The sequence below is a fragment of the Trachurus japonicus genome, chromosome 13 (assembly GCF_045865225.1).
Source record: "Trachurus japonicus isolate A0001 chromosome 13, Traja_1.0".
NCBI classification, from domain to species: domain Eukaryota; kingdom Metazoa; phylum Chordata; class Actinopteri; order Carangiformes; family Carangidae; genus Trachurus; species Trachurus japonicus.
This window is the reverse complement of record NC_140919.1, coordinates 30,853,919-30,870,142: the sequence shown is the minus strand read 5'-3', so window position 1 is coordinate 30,870,142 and position 16,224 is coordinate 30,853,919. Positions and strand designations below refer to the sequence as shown.

The 16,224-nt window shown below is 42.4% G+C and overlaps 1 protein-coding gene across 3 annotated transcripts in view; it reads left to right on the top strand.

The window, feature by feature from the left end:
• Nucleotides 1-16,224, top strand: part of fndc3a (fibronectin type III domain containing 3A) — a 49,616-nt gene that overhangs the window by 1,897 nt on the left and 31,495 nt on the right. The window contains exons 2-3 of one of the 3 annotated variants that reach the window (XM_085795936.1): nt 1,564-1,707; nt 14,249-14,324. In XM_085795936.1, coding sequence (XP_085652062.1) covers nt 1,597-1,707; nt 14,249-14,324 — 187 coding nt within the window. In that variant the 5' untranslated portion in view covers nt 1,564-1,596. Of the gene's footprint in view, nt 1-1,563; nt 1,708-12,076; nt 12,439-14,248; nt 14,325-16,224 lie in introns of those variants that run through there. The other 2 variants (XM_085795937.1, XM_085795938.1) reach the window with 2 other exon arrangements.

Here is a 16,224-nt window from a genome sequence, read left to right as displayed (position 1 = left end):
AGTGACCCCTAGGTAGCTGCTACAAGCGCACTCTTAGCAAATAATTAAAACAAAAAAAAATTAACATGGATTTAAATTTTTACTTGAAATTAGCCCAGAGCAATGAAAAGCAAGTGATTGCAGTGTTTGACTTGGAGGCCTAATGAACACAGAAAGAGGCTGCCATCATCTAAAGCCTGCTAGTAATGCTGAGCTAATCTCATGTCAGTCCTCGGCTGCAGCAATAGTTCCCTCAAATCCAGTTCATTGACCATCACACTGTAAACTGACTTTGTTGTTTAAGCTTAAAGAGGGGAGGGGCTAAAGCTAACAGATAAGCCAGATCACTGTCAGATGTAGGGGCGCATGCGCCAGATTCTAATTAGGTTCAAGGACATGTTACATTTCTTTCATGGTGTTCTGTTGTTGTTTTTTTAGTTTGAATGTTTGTTAGCCATGTCATCCTGTTAACAACCTTTTCACAAGTGGTTAGTGTAGCCCTTAGCCTTCTTAGTTATGTGATTGCACTGTCTTTAAAGGCACCTTTCTGGATGCTGTCACATAAGCTTATCCCTCTTGGTTGATCTGCACTTACTTTCCTTTCAGTTGCAGCGGACGCATTTGCTGATGTTTATTGATAAACTCTTCCTTTCTACTCGGCTGCTTTAAACCAGCTTCTTTTTGACCATATCCATGTTCAAGGCTTGCCATTCAATTTTATTATTTAATGTGGACTGTACAAGTATTACCGAAATGGAACATGTAGTGTAGAAAAGTACCAAATAGGAATAATCCTCAACATAGACTCCCACGATGGCACAAATTCATGGGAGTTTCCAATGGCTTTTGCCCACACGGCATGTGAAAAGAAAATACGTCAACCCTCTCTTTGGGTTGTGACCAGGCCTGTTTAGTTTGGATGGAACAGCTGGTCTGACCTGGCTACTCACTGATGCCTTCAGAAAATATCTTTTAGAGAAAGGAAGTGGGCTGTTGGGCCACAAAATGTGTCAGTACATGACTCGCTGTGGAAAACAATGAATGTGTTTAGAAATTAATTATGATGTGAGGCAGTCAGTGAGATTCAGCTTGTCACTATGTCCTTACTGGAAACAAGAGTGCATTAAGGGGAGATGTTTTCCTCATGCCAGCCAGATGTCTTGTACACAAGAAGAGGCACAAATGCACCTTAATATCATATAATGAAAATATAAGTTCCACCACAATGCAGGATTGCTAATGTCCCTGTGTCCTACTGCAGAAGCCTCATATTCTCAAAATATTTGCATGTGTTTGGAGTCCGGTATTTGTCACTCTATGATGTTGTTTCTCTTAAAAAACAAAATTGCTTGCAGCGTATTTAATTACAGATGATATTTTCAATTTGTAATAATCAAGAAAAATATCCACATTTATCACTTCATTTAGCTATTGTATCCACCATGCAGCCTGTATTTTCATACATAACTTTAAATCACATGGGAGCCAAACTTTTGAACCTTTTTAAATACAGGATGGGGATGCCACACACCCTTGCGTTATACTTCCTACATCTCCATTGATGGCCGATGCTCTTTGTTGCAGGAGTACCTCTTCAGTGGTGTGAATGAGGGAGACATGGCAGACCACACCCCACCTCTGGAGTCCGGCCAGCTTCTCAGCCCTGAACTCCCACTCCTGGCTTCACCACCACCCCCAGCCATGGTCAACGGGGATGGCCCACAGCAGGTACGCATGCCCTCGCATCTCTCAGCTGCTGGTCGCACTCGCTACATCAAGTTAGGCCCAAATTAACTTTTAACAATGTGCCTCACGTTCATGTCTGATTTATTAGAAATGGTCCCTCCGGCTTATTTAGACTGTTGTTGGTTATAAGTGTGCAGCTGTTGTCGCAAGTGTTGCGCATTTGACAACATGTGGTAGAGGCTGGATTGTTGAAAGTGAAGGCATAATAACATGCGTTGGCCATTTTGTGCAGAAAATGTCGGAGATATTTGCACAGTTGTTTGCATAACACCAGCCTGCCTTTCCAAAGCCAGGAGTATTGATGCATGGGAACGCTACTACATTCACAGACGTAATCTGTGCAATTTGAGAAATTTTAGTGGGTGCTCTTAAAGCAATTCAGCGCTTACTCAACATGTAACAGTAACACTAGAGGCAGTGACATCATTTATGGTTTTGACCAGGACCGTGAGGGAAATGCTAAAGTGCTATTCGGCCTGATATGTAGTCCAGCAGAGGCTGGAGCCAGGGCTGTGCAAGAATAAATCCAAAAGGCTTCTAAAATCTTGTACATAAAGTCGTGTGACGGTATGAAAAGAGGTGTTACTATGTGAATTTACATTTTTTAACCGGACATGTTTTGATATTTATTTCAGAGCAATGTTCGAAGATTAATCAGGACTCCCATGTATGAAACTCAGCTTTATTCTCTGGGAGATTTCTTTCACCCTGTTGTGTTGCTTACTTGTAGTATCTGCACCTTGTGAAACCTTAAACATTTGGTAGCTTGTTTCAGATGCCAAACAAATATATGCAGATCTGGCGCTTAGTCAGATAAGTATTGAAACAACCCAAACGGATTTGGTGTCCTCAATGCAGTTGCTCATGGAACATGTTTCATGGGCAACAGGTGCTCCGCAGCTATGAACCACATTATCTCTCAGTTTTCACAGCAGTCTTTGCACCACGCCGCCGCTCCAATCATCTCTCGTCAGTATCTGAGTGAGGCTGAGTGGCCCTGACAAGCCTGGGTGATTTCCCTGTCATTTTGATGGTCATCAGTTCGATTTGCTTAAGTTTCCGTGACTTCCTGGGGGACTGCATGGAACCCACAGTGATATCTTTCCAGTCATTTCCTCAGTCTTGTGCAGTTTGTCCAGATAAGACTTGCTAATATTAGCCCTGCCCTATGACATGCCTTTCCACCAGGCTTGTCATTTTCCAATGTGGAAAAACCCACACCTGAATCAGGCTTTGTTCACGTAGAGATCAAATTTTTGCTGGTGGTGTTGGGCTGTGAGGTTGTTGTTGTTCTCATGGAATTCAGTTACCTTACCACCTCTCACAAAGGTTGCCCGATCACCTGAACGCGTCCCATATCAGTGTTTACAGTGTTTTATGAGAGTGAGAGGAATAAATCGTGGATGTTCCTTCCTGACTTAAATCATTTCCACCCTGCTGCTCGGACCAGTTTGAGGCGCTGCATGTTCATGATCACTGAAATGTACTGAAATGTGTTCCTGTGAGGAGGAATAACACGTATCAGATAACACAGCAGTGTCTGACTTTGTTTTTGCACTACGGGTGTTTGTGAATCCCCCTCATTCATATCAATACCCACAAACATGATTGATCAACAGCAAGATACCAAAACAACAGATTTCTATTGAGCTATTATTTGATATGATTTCGGTTTATGTGAAATCATATCGAAATGTGATTCTGTGTTACACAGTTAATACAGTTTTATTATCAATTACAAAAACATTGTTAATGTTTTATATTAAGTATTAAACATCCAGAACCATAAATTATGACTATTACCATATCCTTTTTGAATATGCCTGTTTTTTTTTCAGGGAAGTGTTGCTGGAAGTATTATATTATACAGTACATTCAGGTTCTATATCAACCATCATTTTCAACAACACTACATGGATGTATGGCCTTGCAAAAAAAAAAAACACATTTCAACAATTGCCTTTGACCATTTCAAGGAGATTAGAGTGTGTGTGCAGTTTCTAATGCTAACATGGTTAACTGAGCTCAAACTGACTCCTGTTTGGCATTTAACTCTTAGCATCCCAATCGCGCAATTTGAATGAACAAAAAAGTGATTGATAGATGCCTCTTGGCACCAATTTTGTGCTGTGCTGTGTGGTCAGGTCCCGCCTTCCACCTTGTTCAATGTGCTGGTTTTTCTACGAGTCACCAACATAAAACAACATGTCTGCTGTTAGTGTGTCAGGCTGATATAACATCTCCAACGCATGTCAGATATGATTAGTTTCGGCCTATCTCAAACATAAATTTAGATGATTGGTATCTCAATTGGTGGCAAAAAAAAGGTTCATGGCATCCCTAATCTGATGATCTTAAATCATCTACGGATCCCACTTTGGTATACGATCTGCTTTTCAGATTAATTGCACAGATTGTATCATTAGCAGGGGCTATATTTAGATATTTATATGTTCAATCATGGCTCAAGAACCTATTGTTAACCGTTAACTTGTGACTTATTCTTCCCTCCAGGCTCAGTGAGCTTGTCGTAATGGTACATGTGCCACTTCTTAAACTCAGCAGAACAACATTTAGTGTCAATAGTGGATTTACAGTCCACATATGGATTGAGAGACCCATACAGTGCTTCAGTCAATGAATAACAGCTCTGTCTGAATGAATGCTTCATAAGCAAAAATTGGTTTTAAACTTGGATAGGTTACTTGTGACACAATTCAATAACATCAGACAGCATTGTGGGAGAAGAAGAATAGTGTTGAGCAGGGGCGTTGCTAGCCATTAAGCTCGACCGGGGCACAGCCACACCCACCCCATTCTACCCAACTATACCATCAGAAAAGGTACTTAAATCACCAAAAACCTTTAATATACATTACAAATTAAAAAGCAAAGAAGCTTCCTAAACATTTTTTTTAATAAATCAAAACAGAAACAGGATGGAGATTGCGGGTTGCGTTTCACTGATGTTATGGCCAGCTTGATCACCCCTTACATATAGGTTCCTCTTTACAGCCTCGTCTTAACCGTGTAATTTTTGTTGTTTTACCCTTTTGTGCCATTCATTTTTAACTGTGATGGCCTCCTCAAGGGAAACTGTTGCTCTGTACCTCGTAGAAAGCACAGGAAGTTTAATGCGACTAATATAATGGCATGCAAGTCTTGCTCCTGATCACCTGGAGATAAAAATCAAAAAAACAAAAAAACATTCCTATTTTGCATTTGCTGCACAGCGCTTCAAGGATTGTTCTTTGAGTGTTTCTTGGGACTAAGATGCAGCTGTGTTTCATGTCTGAGGAGGTGTGTAAATATAATGACAGCTGCAGAGTGAGGAGCAGGAACCACTGGAGGGGTCTGGGCCCTGACAAAGCGAAGCAGGACTGTGGTGACAGTGAAGAGGATTCACAGCGATGGCTGACCCCTCTGTTTCTGACCTTTAGTTGGAGAAGCTGCAAGGATACCTCAGTCTTTGTTCTTGGTTTCTCTGTCCCAGTCTTGGCGTGGTATTAACGCTCTGTTGGACCAATTATTGTGAGTCAGAGAGGAAGCTGTTGTCTTGGGGTCATTACCTGAGATGATCCTTTTTAGAGACTTCGGGTACAGCATGATTCACTGCGTCTGTCCATTTAAGCTCCTCTCCCCCCCAAAGTTTTTCCTGCTCTTGCCATTTGGATCGTAGCTAAATTGGTAACAGATGAATCAGCCTGTTTCTGTCAATGTTTAAGCCTAGCTAATGGCTTATGTACTTAGCTGTTATCTGTGCTGATGGTCATGTATATTTTCTTTCATATTCGACATTACTCTTTTTCATTAGACCTGCCATTTAATGTTTTCCTGCTCTTTGTGCCTGCGTTAGGTGCCTGTGCTTTGATGGGTTTTTTTTCGGTCTTTGTTTGTAACCAGACAGAGTGTAAGTGATGAAAACCCTTTTGAGAAAAAAAAACTGATGAGCTGTTAGTGGAGAAGCTGTTATTTTTCAGGAGATGCTCACAGTATCACTCCTTGGTCCAGGCGCCTTGCTGTTAGAAACCCTGTCAACGTCCAACCTTTTGGGAAATATGTTTAATTACGAGAGCTTTCAAGACAAAGTAGCACTTTATAACTTTTTAAGCATCTTCTCTGACATCAGCTAAGACTTCCCACCGTTTTGCTCTGGTCGTGTGTGTGTGAAAATGCTCTGCATTCACTGGTTACAGCACAAATTGAACCGGGAGCACACAGGCATGAGTATGTGTGGTCTTGCTCGTGGCGACATGCCATGCGTGGGCTAATGTTACTGTGGGATGATAAGACCTCGCTCTCGACTCTGCCGTCTTGGGTGCCGGCCTTGTATGCTATAAAGCCAGACACAGGAGACAGGCCCCTGGACATGTGAACCCCCCCCCCCACACACACACACACACAAACACACACACACACACACAAACACACACACGAGTTGCCAAAGGGCACTGAGATGTGGTGACAAAAATGCAACCCACTCTGCTTGTCTGAACCACCATCTGTGAAAATGGAGGTGAGCCCACTATTTGTCAATTATTGTGAGGAGGTGGACAGTGCGTGACTCAGCACTGTTTAGGACACTTTCTTCTGAGCCAGTAAGCCAAACCATACCATTATTACTGCACCAATTTACAGAGCTGATACAAGTACTGAATGTCTTCTCCAGTGAATAAGCAGATTGATCTGAGCAACACTCAATAACTATTCATTGCTGATGTCCAATACTGGCCGATCAAAGTGGTTACAGAAAGAAGTGTTGCAGGTGACTAACATATGCACCAAAATATTTAGCTTCCATAAACAAAAGATTTAACTTTGTAACTCATTTTATTGCACATTGCACTACAATGACAAAGATGTAGTTGTCATTTCCAGAATAAAATCTTTCTGACATTGTAATTTCCTGATGAGTATAAAAAAAAAAAAAAGGTACTTTATTAGTCACATATACAGCTAGTACAATGAAATTCTTTCTCTGCATTTAACCCATCCCTGAGGAGCAGTGGGCAGCCGTATTTTACCATGAAATCTTTTTGGTGTGGATGAAGGGATGAAAACCAGGGAGAAAACATCTCTCTGTGGAAATGATTAAACAGTGAATCTGATTGGCCAAATGTTAAACTACCTGAAACTGCATAACTAACTGAACCCCGCAACGAAGCTATAAGGGCCTCAGCCATAAGGGCAAACTAGAACCCAAGGACAACTCTCACAAAGGTACAAAGTGTCTTTACTCTGACGAGAGATTGCTCTGGAAGGTCTACACTCGGTACATCCTTTCACAGGTCCAGTCTATGTGATAGAGGAGCCAGATGGAAGCGACTCTCGAGGAGAACAAAAGCGGCATGACGGCATGTCTGAGTCAGAGTTTGCAGAAATTCATGTGAAATTTCAGAGGGCATGAGCCAGCAGAACTATAGTGTAATTTAACAGAAATGAATAGTCCAACTGTAGCAGAGATGTGTCTGTCAGGACTACCACAGCCCATCACCTATCTAACACCAGCTCCACTGTGAGGCCGGTGACGGCAGCATCAGACTGGGTTTTTTTTTTTCTTTATTGGAAAATATTAAAGGGGCAAAGACCAGAACCAGATCACGCCTTGAGTAAAATCCTCTTACCATAGACATGCTTATTTATTTAGGTGCTAATTTGATATTCAGCAGACGAAAATCCAAAGCCAGACTCAGACTTTGTGCTCAGATAATGATGAATACGTAGACCTGTGTGAGTGAATATTGCTGAGAGGATAAATGAATATTTACAAGGACATGCTACAGCATGAACACCTCAGATTTTTTTTTCGTACTATCCCATCATGCAACGTTTCCCAGGGAACCTGGAGGGTGGAGGATCATCAAATTGCCTTGAATTATCATTGCACACGTAAGCGTATGCCATCAGCTGCAGGGAGACTGTGTCAGTGCTCGGCTAGTTCCGACACCAGCAGGATTTTCCCCCCCGTGTCATTTGGCTCCTGTTTCCTGTCCGCCCAGCTGCGATGTCACATCAACGCACAGTAAACAATTAAGAGGAACAAATAGTGAGAAACCTGAACTCTGAGTCACCAACGGCTCGAGAAACGTCAGAGCTAACAGCCATGAACGCACAGAGCGGGGCCCATTCTCCTGGGTAATAAAACACAGCAGTGGCCACCTGTGTGACACATAGACTGTAAAAAGAATGGACGTAGCGTCCGTGACGTCACCCATTGGTTTTGGGGAGTCGTTTTTGTGACTCAAATATGGCGGCCTGAACAGCGCCATGTTGGATTGGCCGGCCGAGAACCCGCCCACTGGCCTCGAAGCAGCTGTCCACGGAGCTGCTCGGACCTGTCACTCAACGTTTCCGCGCCCTAATTGGCCAGAATTTTAACCTAATAACAGTAAAACTGTAGAGTTAAAAAAAAATTCACCCCCCTCAGAGTGTGTGCAGGGGTAGAAACTATCGATTGAGACGAAAAAACGTTCTGACACCAGGCTTTTAACATGTTTACTGAGGATGTAAAGTCGGCGATTTTAACATGGGGGTCTATGGGGAATGCTCCCTTCTGACACCAGCCCCCAGAGGAATCCGAGGGGATTGCAGTTTTTTGAACGCGGAAGTGAGCTTCACTTCTCAGACCGACAACTGCCCCCTTGGTGTGACAGTGTGTGTGCTAACCGATCCTCGCTGTCTTTGCATAGGGCTCCTACGTGGATGTTAATCTTTACAGTGCTGGGAACAAGGCATATTGTTTAACTTTCAGTCACACAGTTCTATAAATCTTGATTGTCATTCTTCCTGCTCTCTTAATGCATGCTTTCCTCCATGTGCTCTCTTTAAAAAAAAAAAAAAAAAAAAAAAAAGATCATCCATGTTGTGAATGTGACCAGGAAACCATAGCACATTGCAGTGCTTAGTCATCTGTATGAAAAGTAACCTTTGCAGTATCCTAGCACAGTCTGTCCGCTTTCAGATGAAGTCATCGTACACTTCTGGTCAGCGATGGCAGCAGCTACGTGTTTTTGTGTGTGTGTGTGTGTTTGTGTGTGTTTGGTGAAGGGGCGACTTTTGCTGCAATGTTTGTGTGATGCCGCCCTAGAAAGGCCGGTGACATAGATGCAAGTGCACATGCAAGTCAACACAACACAGGCACTTGTATTGTTTTAACACAGGGTAAATGTCTGTCTGAACGCAGCCTGAGGCTAACTGGGACTGACAGTTGCCTCAGGCTGGCAGAGTTATCAGAGGAGGAAACTGATTAGTTTAAAAATGTGTTCATTGTGTCATTTTTTTCCCTGCAATATGTTGTTTTCTATTTTGCAAAACAGTCTGTTGTGCTAAACATGTTGTAGACGAGGCAACTGACAAACTGGGATTGTCTGACACTGATGTAACATGAACATATGCAGTTCTTTGAAATACAAAGCTAAATAGTGAGGAGATAATTTAGCGGCATAAATAAACGAAAATGAGTAATATTATTTCAGTAAATTGCCCATATTGGAAATCCCAAAACAGCTGTCACATCACAATAGAGCAGAATATTATGTAGCTGTAGCTAAGAGAAAAAAAAACCTTTTCGTCAAGACCTCATTTTGGTCCCAGACTGTTTATTTGTGCTGTTTGAGCACATCTGCCTCCTTTGTTACAGTAAATGTGGGGAAACGGCAGCAGCTAATTATAGAAAAAAAAAATAGGTGCTTGCTCTTGCAAAAGCACCGCATTGGTCGCCTATTGTGGTAGAGCAAAGTCCAAGGCAACAATTTTGTTTAATTTAGTGTATTTAGTTGTTAACTTTGCTGAGTGAAACCTCAACCGTCTACAATTCAATGGGGTCTCGAGGGCTGAGGAGCTGACACGATTGAATTAGATTATTTTGGGATTAATTGGTTGCGACCTGTATTTTAGATGTATAACAAAAAAACAACTTGAATCAATCCAAAGAGGGCACTATCTGGATTTCTTTTCTTTAGTTTTTATTCATACCTTTAAAGGGACAACGAGGAGTTTCTATTTGGTTATAAAAAAGTCTCACGTTAATGTGGATGAATCTCCGCTACCCACACTTGTTAATGGCTCCATTTTCGATAAATATATCGTTTTGTCTCTATCGTTATTTTGTTATTTTAATTAATGGTGGAAATGCTGGGCGAGCCGACCAGCGTTTCCTTACTTTCGGTTTCGCGGAAGCTCATGAGAATAACGCCCCTGTATTGCCGTTTATGGTCGGGACTATGACGGTAACTGAACCTCTTTGAATCTCTGACTTTAATTCTTGATGAATGAAAACATGAGTCTGTCTTGCGCCGGTCGAAGAATTCTACGGTGCGCACGGAGGCTCATAAATGTAGTGTGAAAACGCTTCGCTTTTCCAAAACTCCTCGTTGTCCCTTTAATATTTATACTTGACAGTAATACATACAAATACAATATAAAAAAACCTTATACAGACAAGCAAACTAAACTAAACAACGACGACAACAAAACATTGACATATTTCACAGCAATACTACATAGAGGGAGGATATACAGTGCATGTCCTCTTAGTTAAGTTTTCATTTCACTGTCAGAAAGGTTCAAAATGATCCTATACAGGGCTAGATCAGATTTCGAAGCAAAACAAGACCAAAATCACTATCCAGATTTCACTAAATAATTCATCTTTACTTCATAAACCCACACTGACCACTACCTAGGACTGATAATAGCTACCAGCTATATTCACCTATTTTCTTAAATCCAGCCTCTTTCATTTCACAGAGCAAAATGAAGCAGAGGATTTGTTTTTGTGGAGGGCTGTGATGTGCCCCTCGTGCAGCAGTATCAGTGACGCAGAGGATCTGTTAACTTGGCACATGCTGATCAAGTGATCAGCGCTGTCACTTTAAGGAATGATCCGTTCGGAATGAATGAGGACAGATGTTACAGAAGCGGCGAATACTTGCGAGCCCTGTTTATTGTGCCGCTGCACAAATAGTGTCTCTGTTTTGACTGTCAGTGGGCTGGGCTGCTTTTGTGATGGTTTGAAGACGGGAGAAAACTCGAGGCTGCAATTGTCGCCAGCGCCGGAGCTCTGCAATTGAACTCCCACAACCTCATCTCCTTCTCACATCGATCCGAGTATTCAGAGAGGGTTGTACGGCATGTCGCTCTGTGAATGGGAGAGCGAGCCAGGGAAGAGTAAGAGGGGAAGGGAGAGAAGGGAGGGAGGGAGCGGGACTGTAGCGTAGTCGTTTATGTCAGCCTCGGGAGCTGCGTGGGTCGCTCAGCTCCCTCACGCCATTGTTGTTGTTGTGGGGGGGAAAAAAAGGCAGAACAAAGGACTCCCCACGCCGTGGAACCCTTATACCCTCGCCGGCTCAGCTGTGCTATGATCACACCCTGATGGAATGCTTTTGAAATTAACCACGTTAAGGAGACAGGAGCGTTAACTGAGCCGGCACACAGTCAGTGACAGAGACAAGGAGGAAGCTGAATAACAAAAAAACTGAGGCATCATCCAAAGTCCCTTTTCTCGTCTTCTTTTTTTTTTTTTTTGCTCCCGTTTTCCTCGGGCTCGTCCGTCTCCTGAGTGGCCACCGCTGATAAGGTTTCAGTCGCTCCTCTGAGGCTTTGGCGTGGACATCACCGTGGCTTATTTGTTGAAGAGGGTTGCTCTGGATACTGACAGTAGGGAGGCTGCGCCGGAGCCAGAGGAGAGAGCGAAGGAGCCGTCTGCTGCAGAGAGCCAGATGAGGGCTGGAGCAGGCGAAGCAAACATGAGATTCACGCCGCCACACTTTCTGTGAAGGCTACCATCCATCCAGCGCAAAAAGAGACTCAGCCCCCCCATCTGCTTGCATAGCTCCCGCTGCACTCCACCTCCCCCCACCACCACCACCGCCACCACCTCCCCCCCCTGCCAGCTTCCTCCTGGATTTTTTTGTGCGAGGAGTTGGATGGAAGTAGAGGGTGTAAAAGGATCAGATCAGCCAGACGTGTTAGCGTTGCGGGTCATGTGATTTTCTCATGAGGGTTGGGTGAAGTGGTGGAGGGTCTGGTGTTAGACCCTTGAGCATCTTTTTTTCTCTCTCCTTTCTCTGTGACTGCGTGAATAGCGACGCCTGAATGAGAAAAAGCAATGCGGGCAACAGTAAGTAGCAGTCGGATCCTTTGCGAGAGAGAGATTTCCTTTCTTTTTCTGATTTCATTAACATATAGCAAATGTCATGGTGTAGATTTCAAATGTGACTTCCAATGTAAAGATAAAACAGGGAAGAAAAAAAAAAGAGAGAAATCATCCTCGGAGGGCTCTTTTCTTCACACAGAAGGGGGCTGGACAACAAACATATACATCCACCCCACTGTGAAGTGCCTAGACTTTGATTCAGTCAGACCTCCCTTTGCCCCTGCACCCCTCCCTCCCTCCCTCCCTCCCTCCCTCCCTCCCTGCCTGCCTCTCCTCCCTAGTCTCCCACTCCAACCCGCCCTCCACTCCTCACCAACACCAACACCACCACAACGATCCACACTTGCCGCTGACGCTGCTTGTGTGGGTGTGTGTATGAACATATGAGCGTCTGTGTGTGGCAGTCAAAGGGCTCTTTCCTCTCCCTGCTGAGCACATGAATGGGAGCAGTGTCAGAGATGGAGGTGCTGATGATTTCTGTGATGGAAGAGAACCATAGCCAAAGCCCTCTGCCAGGGGAGTGTAGGTTCTATGACAGCGACTTCCACAAGAGTGAGGTAACTAGCGGTGCTTGGCAACAAAAAGCAGTGTGTGCGTGCGTGCGTGTGTGTGTGTGCGTGTGTTGTTGTGGCTTTAATAAGGATAAGGTTCAGAGAATGAAGGGGGTTGAAGCTTCAGGCTGTCTTCATTGTTACTAACAGAATCTGACCTGTTGATCAAGTGAATAGAAAAGGAAATGATTGTGGTTGGATCTGTTAATAATGTTTTTTTTATTTTTATTTTGTAGTTATCAGAAGATGTTAACATGAATTTTAAAAAGTTTGTTTCTTGGGAAAAAAAATGCACTCGTTTTTTCTGAGGCTTCTTCATCAGTTGAGATGCTCACGCCTGTTGCAATGAAACACAAGAAGCATGAGTCAGTGCAGGGTAGCATTGTCTACCTGATATTTCCATCAGTCATGGTGAAGTCTGTTGTGCAAGATAAAAATAGTGGAAGTTCAACAGTTAAAGCTTAAAACATTCATATGAAGCCTAATAACTAAATTGGAGGACAGAAGTTTCTTCACTTAACAGGTTCAATTATTAATCATGACTCTGTCAGTTTTTAGTTTGAGATACTGATGATCAATACGGTGAATATAGGTATATTTATTCATTCAATAGGTAATTAATAGATATTTAAGAAAAGATTGAAATAATCTTTTTAAAACATTTCACCAGCAACATCTGTTGAACAACATACGTGTGTTTGTAATTATATGTAATTTACTTTTCTGACTTCACTTACTAATTTCTTTAAATTACCTCTTTTGGAAAAGAGATAAATAACCGTTGCATTAATACAGACTTTGACAGTTATCGAGAGAAGTTAAAATCGAAACCACTTCATCAGATTATGTGCAGCTGTTCATAGTTTATTGTCATGGAAGACAACCAGACCATAATTTAATAGGTTTCAGTTTTAGAGGATCTTTATTTTTCCACCAACAGGAACTGATAATATATGTTCACTGTCAAATTGAAATTGTGTTTTGCTACTGTATGTCCTCTTGACAACCAGTTGTGATTGTTTTTTGCTTGCAATTGATGGTGAGAGTTGATAAGATCTGAGCAGAATAAGAACTTGTGGTGTGCGTGTGCGTGTGCGTGTGTTACACTAAACACTCCCTCTCACACATGTATACTCCACAATCCTTGGATTCAATTACCCTGATATGGTAGTGGTTGTTGCTCTTTACATTTTGGCTGCGATATGAAAAAACTAATCTGTTGGAAAAAACTGTTGTTGTTTTTTTTTCTTTGCAATTTAATACTTTATCCCCTAGGCTAACCTGAAGACCACAGTCATCACTGGAGAAAGGCTTGCCAGCATCTCCGCCTCACCCTCCCAGTCTTTTACTCTCGGTTAATTACTGTTGATGGATTTTTGTCCAGAAAACAATGAGTATGAAAGTTTAGGGTGATGAGGTTTTGTTTGCTGCACAAGAGGAAGTTAACCTGCCTTCGCCAGTGTCACCTGCATTTCAGGCTTTGCAGAAATGATCTCAATGGGAGACGCCGGGCTTTAAATATTTCCCACATTTCCTTCCTGATTTTCATGGGACTGCCTTTTCAGTGTACACACACCAAACACCATCAGCGCAACACCAAGCACTACAAGTGTTAAGACCACTGTATTTTTCGAGGGAGTGTTAATGAATAAGTTGAAGTAATAAAAAAATAAGTGGAGGAAAATGTACACAAGACTTACCAGATCTTTAGTTCGTACAGTCCCAGAGCTTCAGTTTTAATGAGCTAGTTGCTGTGGGTGAAATGTGAAATTTAAGTGGGACAGTCAAATTGAATTGTCTCTTTTTTTCTCCACAGGTAATCCTGGTGCAGGTAAACCCAGGTGAGGCCTTCACTATTCGACGAGAGGATGGTCAGTTTCAGTGTATCACAGGTAAGAGCGGCTCATGTTGAACTTTTCAGTGTGGCTGTGGTTTTTGAATGCATGCTGTCTGTTTATCCAGCTATAAAATGATAAGATGAGTATAACAATACATACTGTATAGTGTGTATAGATAAAGACTTAAACAGGCGCTCAGTCAGTCTGCTGTGAACACATGTGTTTATACAGCTAAGCCATATTTAAACATATGGCCTAGAAATGTAATCCCAACAGCAACAAGATGAATGAGAACGGTTCATTGAGGTTCATGCAAGGACAGCTCCTAAACATGGAGACGGTTAAATGAATAACAATATATTCAAAGCTCCTTGGTGAGATCAGACGTGCACATATTTTTGCTGTGTGTGTTTCAAGTCATTGTGACGTCCAGATAAATGCCCCTTTGGATACACTCTTTTTAGGGCTGCTGAAAATCTCCAGTAATGTAATGTGGCTTGTTTCAAATGTTCTACTGGCACCCAGACTATGAGACTTGTCTAAATTAATTAATACAGCAAATATGAAAATTATGTAGAGCTGGGTGATGTAGTTTAAATAAATATCACAACATGAATGACATTTTCCTAATGCTGATGTATATCACAGTAATATTATACAAATAAGGAAATATGCAAACTCACATAAAAAGGTTATCAAACTGATTTCCAGTGCATTCAATTATTGTACTGTTATGAAAAACATTAAGCATCTCTTCACACGTGTGAAAGAAAGACTTGAATTACAGATGTTAAATCAACACTAAGTAACTTTTCAACCTTCATATAATATTTTCAGAACTTTTGTGATGGTACATTGACTTACAACAGGTTGAATGACACCTCTGTCATGGCCTGAGGGGGTCTGACTGTATCGCCTTCACTGGCACTAAGCAGCTTCGAGGTGGTTGGTAGGAACCCCTCCACACAAAAAACTACAAATGTGCTGACTGCTTTACGGTATATGTCACTTCCCCCTTTCCCCATTCATTAAAAACACGCAAGTCGAGGCGAACACCTGTGTGGGACTGCTATCATGACAGAAGCAGCAAGAAAACCAAAGAAATTAAAAGTTTTCTCTGAGGAGACTGAAAAACAAAAGAGAGGGAGTAACGGGCAAATTCCATGGATGCGGAACGGCTGAGGCTCCGCTCCGGCACGGCGGTGGAGGCGATGCGTTTCTATTCTAGTCAATGTGTGTGCTTCCACTGGCTGCGGCTGCACTGCTCCAGCACCTGCAGCCGTTTGCAACACACAGAGCTTCTATTTTTGCCGGATGCCGGAGCATGGATCTATTATATAATGCATCCATGCGCTGGAGCACAGCGCATAAATTCAGCACAGAGCAGCTCGTGCGGGACAGGAAATCGTGTATAAAACAAAACACCTGGTTAATTTTAAAAATAAAATACACCGTGTTTACAGTGGATCATATTTCCCGCACTACACTGTGAAAATGTTGTAATGGGCTGAGGCCGGCCTGAAGTCAACAGGTCAGAGGTTTTCAGACACCATGAACGAGGAGATACTGATTGTAAAATCACGAAATAGGCAGATCAACAGGTCAGCACCGAGAAAACACTACCGCTTTGGTCCACTGGCGCCAACAAACTCAACCAAAAATGAAAGTTCTTTAGTATTGCTTTAACAAAACCTTTGGTCAGATAATTTGTCTGAAAGAGAAGATCTGTAAGAAAATGGAGGGAGGAGAGGGTTTTACTTTGCATTTCTGTTTGGCTGATTACATGACCATGTAGTTTTTTCTCTTCAAAAGTTAAACAGCTGTAAAAGGCAAAAAATTCAATTTGTTGAATTTTTTTGAGCTGGAGTTACTGGCAGCTTCACAAAAATCAACTCATTGAACCATGAGCCTGCTGATGGTTCTTGCAGAGAACAGGAAACTTATGCAAATAATC